General features: G+C 39.4%; 1 protein-coding gene across 1 annotated transcript in view; it reads left to right on the top strand.

The window, feature by feature from the left end:
- Positions 1–24,471, top strand: part of Atp8b4 (ATPase phospholipid transporting 8B4 (putative)) — a 162,102-nt gene that overhangs the window by 95,111 nt on the left and 42,520 nt on the right. The window contains exons 15-19 of the mRNA XM_059258935.1: positions 3,438–3,626; positions 9,556–9,671; positions 13,145–13,309; positions 14,214–14,325; positions 20,888–20,993. Coding sequence (XP_059114918.1) covers positions 3,438–3,626; positions 9,556–9,671; positions 13,145–13,309; positions 14,214–14,325; positions 20,888–20,993 — 688 coding nt within the window. The remainder of the gene's footprint in view (positions 1–3,437; positions 3,627–9,555; positions 9,672–13,144; positions 13,310–14,213; positions 14,326–20,887; positions 20,994–24,471) is intronic.

Here is a 24,471-nt window from a genome sequence, read left to right as displayed (position 1 = left end):
AGCACTGCTTGGATCAAGGCATAAATCTCTTCCATTAATGCAGTGAGGTTACTCCTGACCTTCCCGTTCAGTTTCTATAAACTCTAGCCCACCCAAGCCCTGCTATGATGTCTATTACTAAAGACGAATCTGCCATTTTTATCCTCCAGATAAGCAGAATTGTACAGTATCCACTCTATGTGTCATGTTCTGTCATCAGTGCTGGTATCTCAGTTATGAATTTCTTTTTTATTAAAGTCGCATTCCCCTGTACGAACATGCCACAACCTTTTCCAGTTCTCTGTTAATATGTGGTTAGATTATTCCAGCTTTTGTGAGTAAAGTTGCCACAAAGACTTTTTTATATCTTTTAAAAATCATTTGTTAAAAAAAATTGGAAGGAGGATGTCTAAATACTTAGGAATGGAAATTTCCAGCTCATCATATAAGGATATGTTTAAACTTCTAAGAAACAGTTCAACTGTTTCTTAAAAATATTAAAGTATCTTGTTATATCCCCACTGTGCATGAATGAGCACTCCAGCCATCTGCACTCCCCACTCAGCATTTCCTGTGATTACTCTTACCTTTCAGCCATTCTTATGGCTGGTTAATGTCTTTGCCACTTAAAAGGATTTCCGAAGAGATCAGAGTTAGAAATGTGCATGGTTCCAGATTCCACTGACAGGGTTATGTCTTGAGGAAATGTGAACTTGCTTTTGTTTCAAAGCTTTCATTGTGGAATGTGTAGCTCAGGCTCAAACAAATCCATACATGTTAAAGAACATTCAAAACTGAACTTTTTCTGTATAAATGTCACTTATAGAGAAGAGAGTTCAAATCTAACATTTAGTTTTAATACTTAAAATTCAGCTCATGGTTGAGGATATTGCTATGAGTGTAGGGCATTTGTTTCATGGGGGAAGTTATTTGGAGAGGCTGTGGTTTTCAGTCTCTACCAGAGCGAAGTTTCAAAACAAGAGAGTGGGAAATCCAAGTACTGTAGGAAGATTTTTGTTTGCTTGTTTGTTTTTTCAAGATAGGGTTTCTCTGTGTAACAGCTCTGGCTGTCCTGAAACTTGCTTTGTAGACCAGGATGGCCTCGAACTTACAGAGATCCTCCTGCCTCTGCCTCCGAGTGCTGGGATTAAAGGTGTGTACCACCACTGCCTGGTAGGAAGATTTTTCTTTTTTTTTCTGTTTTAGTAAATTATAATAAAATAAGTTTAAAAATAAGACTTATTTTATTTCCTTATTATACTAATTTTAAAATTTGTTGAAGCTTAATAATGGCTTAGTATATGCTTGATTTTCATAAACATTTAATAAATGCTTGAGATAAATGCATGTTCTATAATTTGGGGGTACTGTGTTCTAAACATAGATGTCCAACAATATTTCAATTATATTACTAAAGCTTCTCATTCTTTTGTTTGTTTGTTTATTTGATATCAGAGTGCTATTCTATAGCTTAGGCTGCCATCAAACTCATGGTAATCCTTCTGCCTCAGCCTTCTAAGTGCTAGAATTAAAGATATGAGCAATCTTCTGTGTTTTGTTAATGGATTGTTTTGACAACTCAGTTTCTCAGCTCATCAACATATGCCAAGAGCACTGGATAGAGCAGCACACTTGTATGATGTTTGTATTCTGCCAATGTTTGCTTTATAAGGTTATGTTAGATAATGTTCAGACTTCTATCTTCATTAAATCACAGCCTTTCTCAGTATATTCTGATCTCATTTATCTCCAGTCGTCATTTGTGTCTTAGAGGTTACCGTAGTTGACTGTTCTTCCTTCTTAGACGTTTGTGCACTTGGCTTTTGTTAGTCTTTATTTGTCTCTTCCCTCACATTTTGGATACATCTCTCATAAATAATATATTTTAACATTAAAAATCAGAGCAGACAAAGCTAAGGATAAAGAAAACACACAGGCCACTTGCCTTCATTTGGTGTCACTACACTTAGTTTGAAATACTCAAAGCTCAAGTGTTGATAACGTTTGGAGTTCTTTTCAACCATCTTATTTTGTTGTTGTCCTGCCTTTTCTTTCTTAGACTCCTCTTTTTTTGTCTTTTCATAGATTTAGTCCTTTTGAATCCTGCTACTTTGGAAACAATGTGCCCCTATTATTTTAGTGGTTAACATCGGGATTTTAACATAATAAACTCATGAACTCATGGGGCATCTTTTGAGCAAAACAAAGATCCTTCATTGGTTATCAACCCTGTCCTGGCACATGGAACATTTTCATGATAGTCTCCATTCCTTTAAAAACTCACAGGTGCTATTTTTGTAACTGTAGTCAATTTTGTGTGATTCATTCATACATTTATCTATTTTATATTCTGTAACATTTGTTTCTTTAATCTGTAGACAATGTTTATTTATTCATTTTATAAATTTCTACCTACTAGTGGTAAAATTGTGGCTTACTTATTGCTGGTAAACTATGAGAGATTCTGAAGTAACTGTTTTATCATTTCTATTTCTCTTTTGATTTTTTGAGACAGAGTCTTGCTATGTATCCCTGACTAGGTTAGTATTCCGTATGTAGCTCAGACTGACCTCAAACTTAAGGAAATCTTTCTGCCTTAGTCTCTTAACTGATTCACTCTTGGACTTACAGAGAAGTAGGATTTTATTTTTCACAAGGAATCATAGTATACCCACTAATAGAAAACACAATTATTTAATAATTTATCTTGAGCATTATAAGCAGTAAGCATGGATCTGCCCACGCTTGCATCTTCTAATTCATTTTTTAAACATGGTATAATTTTTTGTAAATGAAATTACTTTTATTTTTAATGTATTTTTAGTCATTCTGCATGTTTCATTCTTTCTTTCCCCCTTAGCTCTACCTCAGCACACACACTATTGAGCAACAAGTCTTTAACATCTTGATTCGATCCTTTGTATTTTGGTGGACTTTTATATGTTTGACCTCATAAAATGGTCATTAGTACTTAGCGAGGGAAAGGCCAGAATATCTGCTTTCTCACTTCTTGTTTGATTTCTCTAATGACCATACCATCTCTTTCAGCCATAGGTCCCATCAGTATAAAAAATGAAAATAACTATTTAAATAATCTTTATTCCAAAGGCTTACCTTGAGTATTATATGAGTTAATGTATTGCGATGTTTCAGTTAGAATCTCTAGTCATTGAAAGTGAAGAGCTTATCATTAATGAACCAAGAAACTTTTATCACAGTGTGGAGGCAGACTCACAGTTGGACACTTTGCTACAGGAAGGGAAGGGCTGCATGGTGGTGTGCGTGGAGACTTGGGATATCCCAGGGCTTCATATGGTTGGTGAGTGGCCGTTATGTAAGGATAGGAAAGTGTCTAGAGTTGATGCCAGAGTTGGGTAGTAAAGAATACATTGGAGTTAGCATTGGAATTATGAACACGAGTTACTACCCTCAGCACTGAATGTCTCTTTTCATTTTAGGACAACTAGTTTACCAAGTTCAATCACCCGATGAAGGAGCTCTAGTTACTGCTGCTAGAAATTTTGGGTTCATTTTCAAGTCTCGGACCCCAGAGACAATAACAGTAGAAGAATTGGGAACACCTGTTACTTATCAGTTACTTGCCTTTTTGGATTTCAACAACATCAGGAAAAGGATGTCTGTTATAGGTATGTTTGTTAGCTGAGATTATCATTGATCTTTTGATGCTTCTGTAATTGTGTTGGTGCTTTTCGAGGATAATTTAACTCTTGGCTATGTTCTACATTTTTATAACTTTATAAACTCTCATGATCCTCCACTTAACCTCAAAAGTGTAATAATATATGAATAAAATTCAACAAGAGCTTATTCCTTGCCCAACATTATTCTGAATTCTCTACCTGAAGTAACTGCTTTACCACAAAAACCCTAATAAAGTACACGCTATTTATTTTTATGACCATTTTATAGATAATCAAATTGATATACAGAAAAGTTGAGCAACTTTCCTGACTGAGTCCACAAAGTTGGTAACATAGTGGAGTCACATCCAGAAGCCTGGCTGGAGTGCTGCTCAACTCCAGTTCAGGAGAATTTCTGAATTGTGTAGCTCGTGCTGGTTGTTGTGGGTATCATGGATCATTCTCGTATCCACTCATCATTTGTGTTCAGCATTATCAGCTCTTCTCACATCATTCATTATTTCTGTTTATTCCACTGCTGGAGATGATGCTTTACTACTGTATTTAGTACCACGTCACATCCAAGCACTAACCCTCAGCACCACTTCAGTGTCCTCAGACTAGTTACATGCTCCTTTTCTCAGCCCTCTTACACGTCCAAGCAAGTATTTTTTTAAATCTTTAAAAATTATCCTTTTTTTCTTAGTTCTTTGAGAGTTTCATATAACGTGTTTTGATCATCTCTACTTGCTCTCCCCTCTCCTCCCAGATCAACCTCCTCCTTCCCTACCCACCCAACTCCATCCTCTTTTTTTCCCCCTTCTCTTTAACCTATCAAGTTCAATGTGTGCTGCCCATATATTCTTGGATGTGTGGCCTTCCACTGGAGTGTGGTCAACTTTCCAGGGTCTACACTCTTAAAGAAAACTGACTCTCCCCCCTCCCAGAAGCCATCAATTTCAAGTAGTTCCTTGGCTAGAGGACTTCATGTCCACCCCTCCCCACTCCATGCTGGAATTTTGTCTGCCTTGAGCTTGCACAGGTCTTCGGCATGCTGACACGACCGCTGCCCTGTTGTGTTTGGAAGATACTGTTTCTTTGTCGTCATCCACTGTCTTTGAACCAGACTCCTGCTCCCTCTTCTGTAATGATCCCTGAGCTTTGGGATGAGGGGAGTGATATAGATGTCCCATTTAGGGCTGAACATCTCACAGTCTCTCATTCTCTGTGTGTTGACCGCTTACGGGTCTCTATGCTAATCATCATTTATCAAAGATAGAAGCTTCTCTGGTGAGGGTTATTTTAGTGGGTAGCTGTTCCAGCTTTGACCTCAAAACACTGCCCCTAGTGTGGCAGCAAGTAACTGCCACACCTGCCTATGACCTGCCCCTGGGGTGTGGCAAAAGGGACCCTTTAAGACTGGAGATGCATATGTGTTCGCTCTCTTAGTTCCTCATGGTCTTGGAGGCTGGATTTGCAGACCAAGTCAGAGTTCCCCAGAGAACTATGCTGGACTGTACCTCATCTCTTCCAGATCCTGTAATCGACCCTTATTGGTTGTAAGTTACCCCTGAAATAAACCTCTTTTAATTACCAGATAAGCTACATGGTATTGCCTCGTTAAGTATAGCAATGGGTTATTGCAACAATATATCACCCTCATGCAGGACACAAGAAACTAAACTAAAAAAAATTTAAGTCATTTGTCTGAGAGTATCACATAGCATACAGTGTGTGTGTGTGTGTGTGTGTGTGTGTGTGTGTGTGTGTGTGTGTGTGTGTATTTAATGTATATATAGAACAACGCTTTTCCCTAATACCTTTTTGCTGAAAACTCCTTCTCATCTGATAACGTCCAATTTAAATGTCATTTGTTTTTCTTATTTTCCAAGTAACTATTTCTTTTTTTGATTTTTTAAATACATATTTTTATTTTATAATTAATTTAATTTTACATATCAGCCATGAATTCTCCTGTCTTCCCTGCTCCCCCCCAGCCTCCCCCCCAACTCACCCCCAATTCCCACCTCCTCCAAGGCAAGGTTTCCCCTGGGGAGTCAGCCCAGCCTGGTAGATTCAGTTGAGGCAGGTCCAGTCCCTTCGTCCCTGCACCAAGGCTGAGCAAAGTGTCTCAGCATAGGCCCTAGGTTCCAAAAAGCCAGCTCATGTACCAAGGACAGGTCCCAGTCCCACTGCCTGGGGGCCTCCTAAACAGTTCAAGCTCCTTCAAGTAACTATTTCTTATGGTATTCGCCAGAATGCTTTGTTTGATACAGCAGTGAGATTCCATCTCCTGGGACTCATGGTTATAGCAACAGCATATAGGCTGGGTGCTATCTGAGGTCAGGCAGCCTTATCTTCATACTGCCCAGGGCCAAGCACCAGAGCGGCACACAGTCTCTACAAATATTCATTGAATGAAATTCTATCTAATACTTTGTAACTTACGAACATCTTGGTCATTGTATTAAATGAATTCTTAATATGGAAAATGTATATATCCATAATGGTAGGATTTGGAGTCTTTACTGGAACATAGTATGAGAGAGATTGTTCTGAGGCTGCTCATTTTAATTTTTTTTATGATAATAGGCCACAGGCAGTTTCCACCCACTAAAAAGCACACAGGTTGTTGAAGGTTTGGGCTTAGCATTGCACCAGCAGGCACTATCCTCTATTTACAACCCCAGGGAGATGTCAGTGGTCCTCAGTTGGCTCAGCATGGATTTCATTTTGCTCGGAGGGTGTTGACAAAAACCTAAGATTGTTATATGGGGAGAAGTTTGGCTTTTGCTCAGCATTGGTCACCATTACAGGCTGTGGGGAATTCTCAGCCTAACCGCAGACATCAGATGTCTGCCTTAATGGACCCCATATGGGGAAGGGCAATGCTCAGCGCAGAGCAGGGCTGGCAGACTTCATTCTGGCTGCTTGGTTTTCAATCAGGGAGGAATTCAAGGGGACTCTGCTAGAGCAGAAACGTCTGTTTGATTCTAGGCAGGAAGCAATGCCAGCCTCCTGATTGTCACGTGGCTTGTTCTGTGGGGACAATACCCTTGTGAGGGCTTAGACACTGTTGCTATGATTTCTCCCTCAGTGTCCCATTACCATTTCTTCCCTTTCTTCCCCTTCTGATTCCTCCTTCATTTTCCGCCTTACTGTTTGTTTGTTTTTGGGTCTGGCATTCATCAACTTATTAATGTATAGTTTCATTACCATCATGCTGGTATTGAAGACAAGAGAGCCCCTATTGAAGTTAGTGCTGTTTAAATAAAAGTTGTTTTCTATAGTATTTCGTCAAGGATTATAGACTTTATTAACAAACATATGAATCTCATTATACCGTTAAGGAGAACCCATTGCATCTGTTCAGTACATTAAGGTCTAGAGTTAAGAACAAGCAAGCAAACAAACAACATTAACAACAACAACAACAACAACAACAACAACAAAAACCCATTGAAATGAGGCAGGTAGCAGATCACCACTAAAGAATAAATTATATTGGCTCTCAAAATTTGATGCGAGTTGAAGAATTCTCAACTGTAAACTTTTAAAAGACGATGAGTCTAATAGCCAGGTATGGTGCTTTCCATGATTCCAGCACACAGGAAGTATAAGGGCAGCCTGGGCTATACAGTGAGAACCTATCTCCACCCCACCCCCCAGATAGTCAAACTGTTATCAAAAGACTTTAACTACTGAAGAAGAGCAAATGCTTAAATAGCCATGGTCAGCACATTTCATTCTAGATTCCTCCTAGCTCGAGCAGATGCACAGCACTCTGGGAATCTCTCAGCCCTGGGTCTTATCATGGCTTTCTGTTTTAAGACCCTTGGCCAGCTTTCCTAGCTGCATGATCTGGTGCAATTTTTCTTATACCTTGGCTTGAATTACCTACATCAGCCCATTTCCTATCGTTTCCTCATTCCCATTAAATGAATAGTAAAGTATATTTATGTTCTCCTGTTCTGAGGCATTCTATTTTTAGGGAATACTTTAAGTGGAAAGCATGAAATGATGTCTATGATTTAATTGATAAAGCCAATGAAGGTGTGTGCTCTGACTATGAAGTGAAGTTGTCTCACATTGTTGGATCTCCTAGGAAGAAATATATGACCTCATGATTCATTTGTTCACTCATTCGCTCATTCACTCATTCATTCATTCAGATTATTAAGTGCCTAGTGTGTGTTAAAAATGTAAAACCAAGCCTACAAAGTTGGGCCAACTCTTATGTGACTGGAGAGTAAGATTTGATAGAGCATGTGGGGGAGTTTGGTGAAACAGAAACTCTAGTTGGGCTGTAATTCTTGAATCTGGAGAACAAGGGAAATTAGCCCTACAAATAACAGACTTCCAATGGAAGAAGGGGAGAAACTTTAGTTTTTTCAATTCTCTGAGGTATATTTGTAGCTATGATTGACCCAAGAACAAACCACTAAAATGAATGAGCTTTTCCATGCCACAAAGGGGAGAAAAGGAACAAACCACTGAAATGAATGAGCTTTTCCATGCCAAAAAGGGCAGAAAAGAGCAGCAGAGCAAGGACCAGAAGGGCAGGGAGTCAGGCAGACAGGCAGGGAGTCAGGCAGACAGGCAGGGAGTCAGGCAGACCAGACAGGGAGTCAGGCAGACAGGCAGGGAGTCAGGCAGACAGGCAGGGAGTCAGGCAGACCAGACAGGGAGTCAGGCAGACAGGCAGGGAGTCAGGCAGACAGGCAGGGAGTCAGGCAGACCAGACAGGGAGTCAGGCAGACAGGCAGGGAGTCAGGTAGACCAGACAGGGAGTCAGGCAGACAGGCAGGGAGTCAGGCAGACCAGACAGGGAGTCAGGCAGACAGGCAGGGAGTCAGGCAGACCAGACAGGGAGTCAGGCAGACAGGCAGGGAGTCAGGCAGACCAGACAGGGAGTCAGGCAGACAGGCAGGGAGTCAGGCAGACAGGCAGGGAGTCAGGCAGACAGGCAGGGAGTCAGGCAGACCAGAGGGGCAGGGAGAGGGCCATGACTAAGTTCCAAAGACAGCAGCTTTCCCCTCACCCTCCAGACATGAGACAAAAGTCTGGCAGTTTAAAACAAAAGCCTGGTGGGCTTTCTGCTTTCACCAATAAGGCTCCCTTTCTGTTGGACCACAAAGGAAGGATTAGGACAGGTTCACCAAGTTGGGGGTCCTATCAGCCACCCTGTCTTTCTCCAGACTGGCCAGCCCTAAAGTAGGGGAGGAAGAACTCCCAAAGATACTTAAAACCTCCAGCCCTGGAGGAGAGACTGAATTTTGGGCTCTGGAGTATCTCTCTGATTTGAAGGTTCCCCCCCCCCCCGTGTGTGTGTGTGTGTGTGTGTGTGTGTGTGTGTGTGTGTGTGTGTGTGTATTCTTACTTCTAGTAAGTCTTTCTTCACTGATAGATTCTGTTGACTCGGTGATCTTTGCTGCCTTTTAATTCTTCAAATGGTAGAGAAAATGAACTCTATCAAGACCCCTAGATGGTAACAACTTGAGTGGCTAGAATTCCATGTGGAAATGAGTTGGTATGATAGTGATGTTTATTTAAATGGAAGATCTTGAATTCCACACCAAGAACTTTCAAACAAAGCTCTTAATTCTCTTTAATACACATGGCTTAATTTAAGTCTTTCAGCCATTTTGCAATAGAGAGCTTGGTAGGTCAAGTAAAAAAGCATAAAAATACTTGTTTCTGAGTTTGGGAAATCAAAAACTTCCAGTAGAAGGAATATTTTTAAATTAATTGAACAGGAATAAAGCCTACTGACTTAGGTAGTGATTGTCTAGCCAAAGGCCCTGAATACTTTCTTTGTTCCTGGCTGAAACCTTATGTCCATTTCCAGATGGACTAGCTGGAGCCCTGGGAGAGTCTAGTTTTCACAGATTTCAATTATATAACCTGCTTTACCAAACCTTCTTTTTTTTTTCAGTTCGAAACCCAGAAGGACAGATAAAACTTTATTCCAAAGGAGCAGATACTATTTTGTTTGAGAAACTCCATCCTTCCAACAAAGACCTGCTGTCTTTGACGTCGGACCATCTCAATGTAAGTGCTCCACGTTGAGGTCAGCATAGGAGCCCTTTTACCATCCACTATGACACTCGTTAATGAAGATCAGCAAACAAGCTGACTTCTGAAATAGAAGGCAGCTGGGGAGCCATGCCACAAAGGGCAGTGCCAGTGAGTGTCTGGGAAGCGGCTGCCACTCCGTTTCTCCACAGGTGGATTAGCACAGGACAGCTGGGAGAGCCACACAGTGGGGTGAGCTCAGGGTCCTCCAGAGCCACCACTTTGAGGCTGTGTTTAGATGGTGAGGGGACAATAATCTCTGGAGATAATCGACTTTCTCTTAAAGTTCCTTTCATTCTGGCTACAGATTGTGAGTCCTTTATGTGTTCTGGGTGTCAACCCACACATTCCAAGACTAGTGTAATTGTTTTCAGAAACTTTCTCAAGGGCATAGAGGTGATCTTTGTACCTTTGTTCCCCTCTCAAGGGCAAGGGTCTAGGAAATAATAGAGGCACTGTGGATTTAAACCTGGTGTCCACGTGTCATACTAATTATTTGTTTGAGGTTCTGCTTGAGCCCTGTGAAACTTTGCAGGAAATGGTTCAAAATTCTCATTTTATTAGTTTTTATTCTTCCATTAAAATTATTGAAGATTCATGTTCCTTTGTCAGATGTTGTTTTGATTATAAAACATCCCCTCAATTCTTCTAAAAACAAATAAAATGTAAATATTCTGCCTGACTTTAAGTTTAAAGTGATGGTTTAGTAATAATTGTTACAAACATAGTTTTTTTTTTCCTTTTTAATAGAGCATTCTTGATTGCCTCTTAATATTTTCCAGAGATTGACATGGTATTTTAGTTTTCTTAATTAAAACAATATTGGAGTAATAACTATATGATTTTTGTCATTACTCAAACACCAAGGCTCTAGACATTTTCCTTTCACATTAAAGTTTAATTTGGTCTTTTCATTTTCCTTTTCAGTCTAACTGTTTTTAGGGCAGATCAATTGGACCTGGCATTACCTTCATTCACATTTGTCATTTTCCATCTGCATTCTAGGCTTTTAAATTTATTCATGTATTTAATCATTGATTTTGGATAGTTTAATGATAGGAAAAGGCCTGGCTCAAATGACCATTTTGGATTAAATGTATGTTGCATGACTAATTAGATGACTTCAGGCATCTGTCCCCTTTTCTAATGTCCTCTTAGAGTTGACTCACTGTTGTGCAGAACGGAGTGGGAGGCAGTGGTAATGCCCAGTGGGGTTGTGAGTTAAAGGCAAAGACGCATCTGTGTGAACTGAGAAAGCAAAAGATGGTTTTAAGGCTGTAACTAGATTTTCTGATCAGAAGGGAATGCGGTGATGTTCTTGGAAGATAGGGCTTGTAATGTGAATGCAATGTCCCAGTTACTACCAACTGCCTGGGTGATGAATTCAGTTAATGTTTCTTGTGGTCTTTCTGGGCTAAAATGCATCTTTGCACCATGCACTGGCTTTTATTTTTTCTAATTAGGATGCATCATGATATACCACATGTGTGATCACAAAACTCTATCTGCACTATACATCAAAACGATAGAGAAGCATGTTTAATGACTGGCAATGCCCAAAGGGGCAGAAATGGCTATTAAAATGCTTTGCTCACAGTTTGGAGGCCCATAAAATGACCACTGGAGGCAGAAGTGACGTGGGAGGTTTTCAACATTGCTCCCAAACTCAATCTACTTATATTTCTGGCTAATGTGGCTGTGTGAGACACATAGCAGCCATCAATCTCCTACCCCTCACCCCTGTTAGAAGGATAAAGTACCAGAAGAATCATGAGATTGTCAGTTTACCAAGTGTTCTAATTTAATTGGCTTATATGTCTGGGTCATAGTACATCATTGGGGGTGACAGGGTAGGAATTCAAGGCAAGACCCTCAACCAGACACCATGGAGGAACACTGCTTACTGGCTCACTCTCTGGCTCACTCACTCACTCACTCACTCACTCACTCACAGGCTCATGCTTACTAGCATTCTTACATAGCCCAGAACTACCTGCCTAGGGATGGTCCTGCCCATAGTGGACTGGGCCTTCCTACATCTGTTAATCAAGACAATCTTCCCATAGACGTATCAAAAGGCCAATCTGATCTGGGCAATTCCTCAGCTGAGTCTTTCCTCTTAGATGACTGTAGGCTGTGTCAGGTTGACAATTAACACTAACAGGAAAAGTATGACTTCCCAATATTTGATTACTTATTAAAAGTTAACTCCATAAAATATAATTTCTAACAAATAACGAATATTTGAGCTGGTCTGACTTGATGATATCTTCAAGATTTCAAAGAAGTTTTGTTCTTAAAAATGAAATTTAATGTAGTAAAGAAGAGAATTATTTCATAGAAGAGTCTAGAATGAAAGACCAAAGACATCTCTCAGAGCTTATACTTGTAGCATCTTTCATTCCTTTCTCTTCCTTTTCCTCCAAAGGTTATTCTCATAACCATAGGTAGCATACCAGACTTCTCTTACTCAACTGTTTAGCATCTACTTATTCACTAGTGATTGCTTTTAGTTTCTATTATGGAAACTTTCAAGTAGATACATGCTGTGGGATGGTCTGTATGTCAAATTACTCTGATTGGTCAATAAATAAAACACTGATTGGCCAGTGGCTAGGCAGGAAGTATAGGCGGGACTAACAGAGAGGAGAAAAGAAAGAACAGGAAGGCAGAGGGAGACACTGCCAGCCGCCGCCATGACAAGCAACATGGGAAGATGCTAGTAAGCCATGAGCCACGTGGCAAGGTATAGATTTATAGAAATGGATTAATTTAAGATATAAGAACAGTTAGCAAGAAGCCTGCCATGGCCATACAGTTTGTAAGCAATATAAGTCTCTGTGTTTACTTGGTTGGGTCTGAGCGGCTGTGGGACTGGCGGGTGACAGAGATTTGTCCTGACTGTGGGCCAGGCAGGAAAACTCTGGTTACAGATACAAAAGTAGGAATCATTGAATTTTCATCAAGGATGCTTTACTAGGGGTGTGTGTGGAAAGGCTTGGTGAGAGAGCCTGATACGATCCCCAAAAGGGCTTCCTCTCTTTGCCTGAGAGCTGTGACTCCTCCAAGGGCCTCTCCTCATCACTGGGAGTTAAAGCTGTGACTTATGGACAGGAATGCTTCCTACAGGCAAAGTAGGCTGGACACTGATGTAGTTGCTTCCAACAGACCTCTCTTCCACGCCATTCCTTTCTTCCCAATTAGAACACTTCAACACACCTTTTCAGCAGCTTTTGGGGAGAAAGCTAGTGCCCTGAAAACCTCATAGACATAAACATAAAACACAACTATACTCTTCCATATCTGAGGAGATATGGAGTTAGGTCAGAATGGTCATGCAGTGCTCTTGGGACAAAATGAATGAGAATGAAACCCGTCCCATGTTGTGGGGGACTTTTGCTGTATTTATTGTTGTCTACCTATTCCTAAGATTACATCCTCTCTTACAGGAATTTGCAGGTGAAGGCCTTCGCACCTTGGCAATTGCTTACAGAGAACTTGATGACAAGTACTTTAAAGTGTGGCAGGAGATGCTTGAAGATGCAAATGCTGCCACCACTGACAGGGATGAAAGGATATCTGGGCTGTATGAAGACATTGAAAGAGATTTGATGGTATAAGTTTGGAAGTGTGTTGGCCTATGCTCAAGCCTTTGGCTAAGTCATCTTGTAATAACAGATGGTTATTTTTCAATGTGGAGTCTCACTTTATATGCTGACTTTGAGCTTACTCTTTGTGGCCCCAGTGACTCTGGAGGACTGGCTTTGTTAGCAATAGCTCATGCAAGGGAAGTCCTCCAAAAGTGAAGGATAGTGGACACCCTATTTGTCAACCCCCGGTTTATCTTTGATACAACATATTCGTTTCCTTGCTCTGTTTTGTGATCCACACTTTTTAGTGCAGAGACAGTTGATGTGGAGAGCAGGACTGTTGCTTGGAAGTATTCCTGGCCCAGGAGACTAAGAGGACTACTTAGAGTGTGGTTTTAGAAGTCACTCTTCTCAGAGACCCCAGTGACCAAGGAGGTTGATTGCTGGGAGTCATAGGAAGCAGGTCTCATCCTTGGGGTGAAAACTGAACCATCATTACTTTTTATTAGATCACCTGCTGACCTCTTAATTCATGGAATGACACTACCTTTTGCCCCCTCAGTTTTTTGACTAGGGTCCGAGGGCTTTTTGTTGGACCTCTCCTTTGCTACTGAAAGTGGGGAAGAGCAAGGGACTTCTTAAATCATTAGAGGTGGAGTCGCCTCTGCCCACTGATGCAAGCATCATCCCATCTCCCTCATGTAAATTCTACCTCCCCGGGCCTCTGTTATTAAGTAAGCTTCACTTATGTACTTCCTTTTGGGTTTCTACCCAACTGATTGATTTATATACACAATAGTGTGCTTGCTATATCCACATTTTATAAGTTGTCTTCATTTCCTGTATCTTTAAACTCTGACTGAAAGCTACGGATGTTACATGTGTTCTTTGCGTGTATTAACACGTTATTCTTTACTCTCAATCAAAGCTATTAGGTGCCACTGCTGTAGAAGATAAGTTACAAGAAGGTGTTATTGAAACAGTTACAAGTCTATCACTAGCCAATATTAAGATCTGGATCCTAACAGGAGACAAACAAGGTAATTTGGAAATGGGTGACAATATTTGAAGAGGGGGAATTAATTCTTTGAAAAAAAAAAACCTTTTAATCAACAACTTTAAGTACCTCTACATTTTCCTAGTTCTCCACATAGAAAAAAGTTGAAATGCAAAAGAAAGCTTCTTTTTTTTTTTTAAGTATGAACTTATTCTTTAGAAACTAACAAAAATACCTTCCACAGTACACTCTCTGGTCTGCAGAGTTTCTATATAGTTGTCACCCTTATAGAGAAACATACTTAACATGATTTTCATCTGAGCATTGTTCTGTCAGAACCAAAGGGAGACACTGGAGACCTTACACTGTCCTTTAGTTTCCTGATGGCAGGGAGGTGTGGGAGATCTTCTAGAAGAACTCAAAGTGTTGAGTAATCTCCTGAGAGGCTAAGGGCAACAGCTGTTTCTCAGCTGTTTATGGTCATGTTACTGTATCTTAACAATCACTGCAACTGTCCCAGTGCACCTGGCTGAATTCCAGGATCGTCTGTGAAAACTGAACCACTTTTAGGAATGAGTAGACACTGAGTGAGTGTTGTTCTCCTTTAATTTTTTTTGTTTATTTACATTTTCGTTTTTACATCCCAACCAAAGTCATCCCCACCCCGTCCCCATCCCAGGCCCCATCCACTCTTCCTCCACTGTTTCTCTTCAGATACAGGTGTGCCTCCCATGGATATCAACCAGCCATGTTATAGCAGGTTACAGTGAGACTAGGTATCTACTCTCCCATTAAGGCTGGATGAGGCAATCAGTAGGAGGAAAGGGTTCCAAAAGCAGATAACAGTCAGAGACAGCCCCTGCTGTCACTATTATGAGTCTCACAAGAAGACCAAGATACACAACTGTAACATACATGCAGAGGGCTTAGGTTAGTCCTATGCAGGCTCCCTGCCTGTTAGTTCAGTGTCTGTGAGACCCTGTGAGCCCAGGTTAGTTGTTTCTGTGGGTTTTGTTATGGTGCCCCTGACCCCACTGTGTCCTGTAATCCTTCCTCCTCCTCTTTCACAGGATTTCCCAAGCTCTGCCTAATGTTTGGCTGTGAGTCTCTGCATCTGTTTCCATCTGTCGCTGGGTAAAGCCTCTCTGATGAAAGTCGGGATAGGCACCAATCTATGAGTATAGCAGAATATCAACAGGAATCTTTCATTGACTTTTTATTTTGCGATTCATGTTTGGTTCTATCCTAGGTCTCTGGGGTATCCTGCATGTGGGTCCTGGCCCTCAGGGGGTGAGCTCCCTCTCAGGGTATAGGTCTTTAGCTGGGCTAGTCATTATTTGGTTACTCCCATAATTTCTGTGCTACCTTTACCCAGCACATCTTGTAGGCAGGACAAATTGTAGATCAAAGGATTTATGGCTGGGTTGGTGTCCCAGTCCCTCCACTGGAAGTCTTGCCTGGTTAGAGGAGATGGCTGGTTCAGGTTCCTTATTCCCCATTGCTAGGAGTCTTAGCTGGGGTCACCCTCATAGATTCCTGGGAGTTTCCATTGTACTAGGTTTCTAATTCTTCTAGAAATGCCCCATATTCCAGTTGTTTTCCCCAGTACTCTCTCCCTCCATCTTCCCCCAACCTGATTCCTCCTGTTCTCATCCCTATCCTTTCTTCCATGCCCCTCTCTCTTCCACTGGCAATGTTCATTCTATTTCTCTTTCACAGTGATATTCAGGTATAACCCCATACCCTTTGAGCTTTCCTTGTAACTAAGTTGCTCTGGGTCTGTGGACTGTAGCATGGTTCTCCTTTACTTTATGGTTAATATTCGTTTATGAGTGAGTGCATGCCATGTTTGTCTTTCTGGGTCTGGGTTACCTCACTCAGGACGATCTTTTCTAGTTTTATCCATTTGCAAGCAAATTTCCTGATGTTATTGTTTTTAACAGCCGAATAATACTCCATTGTGTAAATGTACCACATTTTCTTTATCCATTCTTCAGTTGAGGGACATCTAGGTTGTTTCCAGTTTCTGGCTATTATGGATAAAGCTACTATGAACATATCTGATCAAGTGTCCTTGTGGTATGGTGAAGCGTCTTTTGGGTATATGCCCAGGAGTGGTATAGCTGGGTCTTGAGGTAGATTGATTCCCAGTTTTCTGAGAAACCGCCATATTGATCTTCAAAGTGACTGTACAAGTTTGCACTCCAATCAGCAGTGGAGGAGTGTTCCGCTTGCTCCACATCCTCTCCAGCATGAGCTGTCATCAGTGGTTTTTATCTTAGCCATTCTGACAGGTGAAAGATGAAATCTCAGAGTTGTTTTGAGTAGCATTTCCCTAATGGCTAAGGATGTTGAACATTTCAAGTGCTTCTTGGCCATTTGAGATTCCTCTGTTGAGAATTCTCTGTTTAGATGTGTGCCCCATATTTTGGTTGGCTTACTTGGTTTGTTGACATCTAGTTTCTTGAGTTCTTAATATATTTTGTATATTAGCCCTCTGTCAGATGTGGGGTCAGTGAAGATCTTTCCCCATTCTGTAGGCTGCTGTTTTATCCTTTTGACAGTGCCCTTTGCCTTACAGAAGCTTCTCAGTTTCATGAGGTTCTATTTGTTAATTGTTGATCTTAGTGCCTGTGCAATTGGTGTTCTGTTTAGGAAGTTGTCTCTTGTGCCAACGCGTTCAAGGCTGTTCCCCACTGTCTCTTTTATCAGGTTCAGTGTATCTGGGTTTATGTTGAGGCTTTTGATCCACTTGGATTTGAGTTTTGTACATGGTGATAGATATGGATCTATTTGCATTCTTCTACATGCTGACATTCAGTTATAACAGCATCATTTTTTGAAGACGCTTTCTTTTTTCCATTGTATAAGTTTGGCTTCTTTATCAAGAATCAAGTGTCCATAGGTGTGTGGATTTATGTCTGGATTCAATTTGATCCACCTGTCTGTTTTTAATGCTAATACCATTTGGGTTTTTATTACTGTTGCTCTGTAATACAGCATGAAATCAGAGATGGTGATGCTTTCAGAAGTTCTTTTATTGTACAGGATTGTTTTAGCAATCCTGGGTGCTTTGTTTTTCCATATGAAGTTGAGTATTGTTTTCAAGGTCTGTAAGGAATTGTGATGGAATTTTGATGGGGATATCATTGAATCTGTAGATTGCTTTCAGTAAGATAGCCATTTTTACTATGTTAATCCTGCTGATCCATGAGCATGGGAGATCTTTCCATCTTCTGATGTCTTCTTTAGTTGCTTTCTTCAAAGACTTGAATTTCTTGCCATACAGGTCTTTCATTTGCTTGGTTAGAGTTACCCCAAGATATTTTATATTATTTGTGGCTATTGTGAAGGGTGTTGTTTCCTGGTTTCTTTTTCATCCCACTTATTGTTTGTATATAGGAGGGCTAATGATTTTCTTCAAGTTAATTTTGTATCTAGCCACTTCACTGAAGGTGTTTATCAGCCCTAGGAGTTCCCTTGCAGAATTTTTGGGGTCACTTATGTATACTATCATATCATCTGCAAATAACAATACTTTGACTTCATCCTTCCCAATTTGTATTCCCTTTATCTCTTTCAGTTGTCTTATTGCTCTAGCTAAAACTTCAAGTATACTATATTGAATAGATATGGAGAGAGTAGACAGCTTTGTCTTGTCCCTGATTTTAGTGGAATTGCTTTAAGTTTCTCTCCATTTAATTTTGGTGTTGGCTATTGGCTTGCTATATATTACCTCTATAATGTTTAGGTATGTCCTTTTTATTCCCGATCTTTCCAAGATGTTGGATTTTGTCAAAGGCTTTTTCAGCATCTAATGAGATGATAATGCATTTTTTCTTTCAGTTTGTTTATATGGTGTATTACATTGACAGATTTTCATATGTTGAACCATCCCCGCATCTCTGGGATGAAGACTACTTGATCATGGTAGATGATCTTTTCGATATATTCTTGGATTCAGTTTGCAAGTATTTTATTCAGTATTTTTACATCTATGTTCATGGGGGACATTGGTTTGTAATTCTCTTTCTTTGTTGAGTCTTTATGTGGTTTCGGTATCAAGGTGACTGTGGCCTCATAAAAAACAATTTGGCATTGTTTCTTCTCTTTCTATTTTGTGGAATAATTTAAGGAGAATTGGTATTAGCTCTTCTTTGAAAGTCTGGTAGAATTCTGTACTAAAACCATCCGGTCATGGGCTTTTTTTGCTTGGGAGACTTTTAATGACTGCTTCTATTTCCTTGGGGTTTATGGGTCTATTTAAATTGTTTATCTGCTCTTGATTTAATTTTGGCAAATGATATCTATCAAGAAAACTCCATTTCTTTTAGATTTTCCAATTTTGTGGAGTATAGGTTTTTGAAGTTTGATATAATGATTCTTTGAATTTCCTCAGTGTCTGTTGCTATGTCTCCCTTTTCATTTCTGATTTTGTTAATTTGCATGTTCTCTCTCTGCTTTTTAGTTAGTTTGGATAAGAGTTTGTCTATTATGTTGCTTTTCTCAAAGAACCAACTTTTTGTTTCACTGATTCTTTGTATTGTTGTCTTTGTTTCTATTTTTATTGATTTCAACCCTGAGTTTATTTCCTGCCATCTACTCCTCTTGAGTGTGTCTGCTTCTTTTTGTTCTAGAGCTTTCAGGTGTGTTGTTAAGTCTCTGGTATGAGAATTCTCTAATTTTTTTCATAGTAGACACTGAGTCCTATGAACTTTCCTCTTATCACTGCTTTCATTGCGTCCCATAAGTTTGGGTATGTTATGCATTCATTTTCATTAAATTCTAGGAAATCTTTAATTTTTTTGTATTTATCCCTTGACCAAGTGCTAATTCAGTAGAGAGTTGTTCAGGTTCCATGACTTTGTAGGCTTTCTGTCGTTTCTGTTGTTGAAATTCCACTTTAATTCATGGTGGTCTGATAAGATACAGGGGGTTATTTCAATCTTCTTGTATCTGTTGAGACTTGCTTTGTGACCAAGTATATGGTCAATTTTGGAGAAGGTTCCATGAGCTGCCAAGAGAAGGTATATTCTTTTGTGTTTGGGTGAAATGTTCTGTAGATATCTGCTAGGTCCATTTGAGTCATAACATCTGTTAGTTCCATTATTTCTCTCTTTAGTTTCTGTCTGGATGACCTGTCCATTGGTGAGAGTATGGTGTTGAAGTTTCCCACTATTGATGTGTGGGGTTTGATGTGTGATCTAAGCTTTAATAGTGTTTCTTTTACATATGTGGGTGCCCTTGCATTTGGGGAATAGATGTTCAGAATTGAGATGTCATCCTGCTGGGTTTTTCCTTTAATAAGTATGAAATGTCCTTCTCCATCTCTTTTGATTAATTTTGGTTTGAAGTCTATTTTGCTATATATTCAAATAGCTACACCAGCTTGCTTGTTAGATTCATTTGATTGGAAAATCTTTTTCCAACCCTTTACTTTGGGGCAATGTCTATCCTTGATGTTGAGGTGTGTTTTTTTGTATACAGCAGAAGGATGGATCCTGTTTTCATATCCATTCTGTTAGCCTGTGTCTTTTTATTGACCAATTGAGTTCATTGATATTGAGAGATATTAATGACCAGTGATTGTTAATTCCTGTTATTTTGTTGTTCTTCTTGTTGTTGGTTTTGTGTGTGTGTTTCCCTTCTTTGGATTTTGCTGGTGTGAGATTATCTATTGCCTGTATTTTTGTGGGTATAGTTAACTTCCTTGGGTTGGAGTTTTCCTTCCTAACACCTTCTGAGGACTGGATTTATGGATAGATGTTATTTAAATTTGACTTTGTCATGAAATATCTCCATCTATGGAGACTGAAAGTTTCGCTGGGTATAGTAGCCTAGGCTGGTATCTGTGGTCTCTTAGAGTCTTCAAGACATCTGTCCAGGTACTTCTGGCTTTTAGAGTCTCTGTTGAGAAGCTGGGTGTAATTCTTATAGATCTGCCTTTATATGTTACTTGGCCTTTTTCCCTTGCAGCTTTTAATATTTTTCTTTGTTCTATATGTTTAGTGTTTTGATTATTATGTGATGTCAGGATTTTCTTTTCTGATCCAATCTATTTAATATTCTGTAAGCTTCTTGTACCTTTATAGGCATGTCCTTTTTTAGGTTAGGGAAACTTTCTTCTATTATTTTGATAAATATATTTTCTGCTGAGATTTTTCTCCTTCATTTATTCCTATTATTCTTAGATTTGGTCTTTTCATGGTGTTCCAGATTTCCTGGATGTTTCGTGTTAGGCATTTTTAGATTTAACATTTTCTTTGACCAATGAATCTATTTCTTCTATTGTGTCTTCAATGCCTAAGATTCTCTTTTCCATCTCCTGTATTATGTTGGTGATGTTTGCATCTGTAGTTCCTGTTCCCTTACCCAGATTTTCCATTTCCTGAATTCCTTCAGGTTGTGTTTTCTTTATTGCTACTATTTCAATTTTCACTTCATGAGTAGTTTTCTTTACCTGCTTGTTTTTTCTTGCCCAGTCAATTGTGTTGTATAATGCAGTGTGTGTTTGCTATCAGTGGGTCTGATAGGCTCTGGGGAACACAGCCATAGCTTCAAAACTTTATGGAAAATGTAACAGAGATGATCTTTCTTTTTGCCAGAAACTGCCATCAATATTGGTTATGCCTGCAATGTGCTGACCGATGCCATGGATGCCGTGTTTGTGATAACGGGGAACACAGCTGGAGAAGTGCGAGAAGAACTCAGGTGTGTGTTGAAGGAAAGGGAGAAAGTAGGTCTGGGAAGGGAGAAGGACTATCAGGCACCTGGGAAAGCAGAAGTGTGTGTGCTGCAGTTCCCAGTGAGTTCTCTTTGTGTAGGTGTTCCTGCAAGCTTCCTTAAGTCTCATTCATGTTAGTCACAAAAGCTAGGATAAAGTTGACATTGGCAATGAATCATTGTCTTTGAGATACCAACATTTCCTATGTTTTTTTAAGAAAAGAATCTCAAGTCATGTATGTTGTTCTTTAAAATTACTTTTTTGCAAAAACCTGGAAGATATTAAGTGATGATAAATAGCAATGTCACTGAAGGTGCATTTTAAAAACACCAGTCCTCTGGCTTCCTTCCATCGTTGAGTCTGGTCTCTGAGGTATGGAGTATTGGAATTACTATTTAGTAGGCAGCAGCAGTTTGTGATAAGATAACTTTGGAAAACACAGGAGGAGGTGCCGTATGGTCGGAAGAGTGAGTACTCAGCCCAGACTGCTGAGCACTTCGTATGAGAAGGGGAATGCTCTGCTATTCGTACAGCTGCCCCCTAGTGCTAGAAAATACAAGAGTGCTGACTGGCATTGGACATACGAGCACATAAATATTAATTTTGGAGGACTAGTATGTCTTAGCATCTGTCTGTTCGTTATATTTATTTTTCTGTTACTTCATTTGGAAAAAAAAAACATTAAAAATCTACATAACTATTTCCCTCTAAATTTGAAAAGTACTGGTTTGTAACAGCTTTGCTTGCTGCTCCTACAGCTTCTCTGACCAAAGCTTGCTGGGTAGGGAAGGAAATCTTAGATTTCACCAACTGAGAGCTGTAGATTGAATCTGCTGTTGTTTCTGTGGGACCCTGAGTAGAAAAGGGCTCTCCAGTGCTGGCGTGAAGTTCTGACAGAAGGCTACACGTGTCTTTGTCAAATTAAAAATCGGGAAATTTTATTAATTATTAGTAATATATTCTAATTATTTATATAGGTTTAAAATCTCTTATTTATTTATTGACAGTATACTGGCCACATTTTTATTGGAGTTAATGATTTTGGATAATTTTTTATGTCATTTTTATGACAGAATTCATGGAGCCTGTGGGAGAAATAGTAATACTTGGATGGTTAATTAAAATATTAATTTTCAAGGTAAATTGTCATTTATGTTCATATACATATGTGTATATAATTCTGGCACAATAATTTTATACAGATTGTAAAACCAATTAATCAGAAGTTTCCCTCCCCATTTATTTTCTGTTATAGTTAGTTGGTTTGCATTTTAATTACTAAAATTTTAAATCACTTTGCAACTAACCTGCACATGTAAACCTAAAATTTCAAAAGTAATGTTGTCAGGATTTATTGCAAGGCATACAGTTTTAAAATGTATGCACTTATTTGAGAGAAAATGAACTCATGAAGTCCCTTTTAAAACAACAACAAAACTTAAGGCATGTGCATTGAATTTGCACAGAGGCTAAGAGAAAAAAAATCCAAAGCAGTGGTTAATGATTTTCCCAGTTCTTTTGGAAATCTAAAAATAACAAACTAGCAACAAAACCTCCAAAACAAAACATTAGCATCAGTGTGAATCTCCAGGAATGGAAGGCAGTGGGCAGTGCTGGCTGCTTCTCAACACAGGAGACTGCTCGTTTGATGTTAGACTATGTTAGAAGCAGTAAATAATGCCCCCAAAGAAGTCACATTTTATTGAATGTGGATCTCTCCAAAAACAACTTGGGGAGGAAAGGGTTTGTTTTAGATTGCACTTCCAGGAAACAGTTCATCAGTGGGGGAAGCCAGGGCAGGAACTCAAGGGAGAAATCTGAAGGCAGGGACCTGGAAGAGGAAACCTTGGAGGAATGCTGCTTCCTGTCTTGCTCCTTGGCTAACCTCAACTAGCTTTCACATAGCCCAGACCCACCATGAGCTGGGCCTTCCCATATTGATCATCCATCAAGACATTCTCTTACAGACATGGCAAAGCCTGCATCTAGCCACTCATTATTATGGGAGCTTTGCTTTCTACTCTGCTCCTCAAGACAGGTCTAACTCATCTTTTGAGACTTGAAGAAACCTTACTTTTTCCTTTCAAAATACTCAATTAGCAATGTTCCAGGTAGTCGGGTTTAGAGTGATATTGATGCTACGCTTTTCAAGAGTCTGTTTTGGAGCTCAAAAACCAAGCAATTGACTTTTTCTGTGTGTGTTTCCCTTCCCAAGCAAGACATGTCCCCAAGTAAAGAAAGAGAAGGCCCTTGAGTTCATAGAAATAGTTGAAGTAGTCAAGTTAGTACCTCAAGATTTTATCCACAGCTACAACTAGTTGACTACATAGATGTTGTAGCTGTCATTTCATAGAATAAATGTGGAGAAATGTGTGTTATTTATGTACCATTGTTGGAACCTTCAAATGGTAGAATTCTCTATAAGAGGAAATTAGCAATGTATTTAAAAAATATAAACAGGCATGCTTTTGACTTAGTGATCCTTGTTCTAGGAATTTCTTCTAAGGAAGCAATAAACAAATGTATGAATATGTAGCTGAGGAAATATTTATTGCTGCATTGGGTATGATAATAGATAATTAAAATAGCTCACATGCCTAGTTGTAAAGAATTTTGTTAAATATTATGATATTTACAAGAAATAGAATACAATTAGTCAATAAAATGATTTTGCTTTTATTGACTTTGGAAGATGAGTGATATATTAAAGTGAAAAATGAGATTATAAAATGTGTATAGAATGACATATTTTGGAAACACGCACACACACACACACACACACACACACACACACACAACTATACATTTACCCACCTAACTACTTATCAAGTCCTGGAAAATATACGCCATGGTTCTTTCTAAGTAATAGAATTAGGCAACAAGCTTATTTTCTTAATTTTTGTTATGTTATCAGAAGTAGTAGTATTTGTGTAAAGTTTTACAATTGATAAAAATCTAAAAATGTGTTTATTTTGTAATGAGAGGAAAAATAGTCAAAGGAAAATATTTATGGGTAGGTGTAACCTCACATCCCACGAGGCTACATTGTTCAGCTGACAGAGTTGGCCATGCTAATTTTAACCCAGACTTGGAGGTACCTTCATGCTTTGAGTCTAACATGGAGGCAATGCATGATTGAAAATTCTCTGGCAGAAGGAATGCATTTCCAGAATGCATTTGCTTTCTATGGACACTGAGGGGAAAGAGTACCTAAGGAGAGCTATTGTGTCAAGATCTCCACTATATTCGTAATCTTGGTGATTTATATATCTAAGTCCATAGCTTTGGGGATGAAATATTAAAATCATAAATTTGTGCCATTCCTCGTTCTTGTGTTATGTTTTTAAGTTCAGTGAAAGTTCATGCAAAAAAAAATGTGTCAGAAGAGCAGGGTCTGAGTGATAGTAGTCACTGGAGGGAAACTTCTTAAGTGCTTGTAGTTAAACCTGTCAAGTGTGTTTGGAT

This window comes from Peromyscus eremicus, chromosome 4 (assembly GCF_949786415.1).
Source record: "Peromyscus eremicus chromosome 4, PerEre_H2_v1, whole genome shotgun sequence".
NCBI classification, from domain to species: Eukaryota; Metazoa; Chordata; class Mammalia; order Rodentia; family Cricetidae; genus Peromyscus; species Peromyscus eremicus.
The sequence above is the reverse complement of the archived record's forward strand: the minus strand, read 5'-3'. Positions and strand labels throughout refer to the sequence as shown.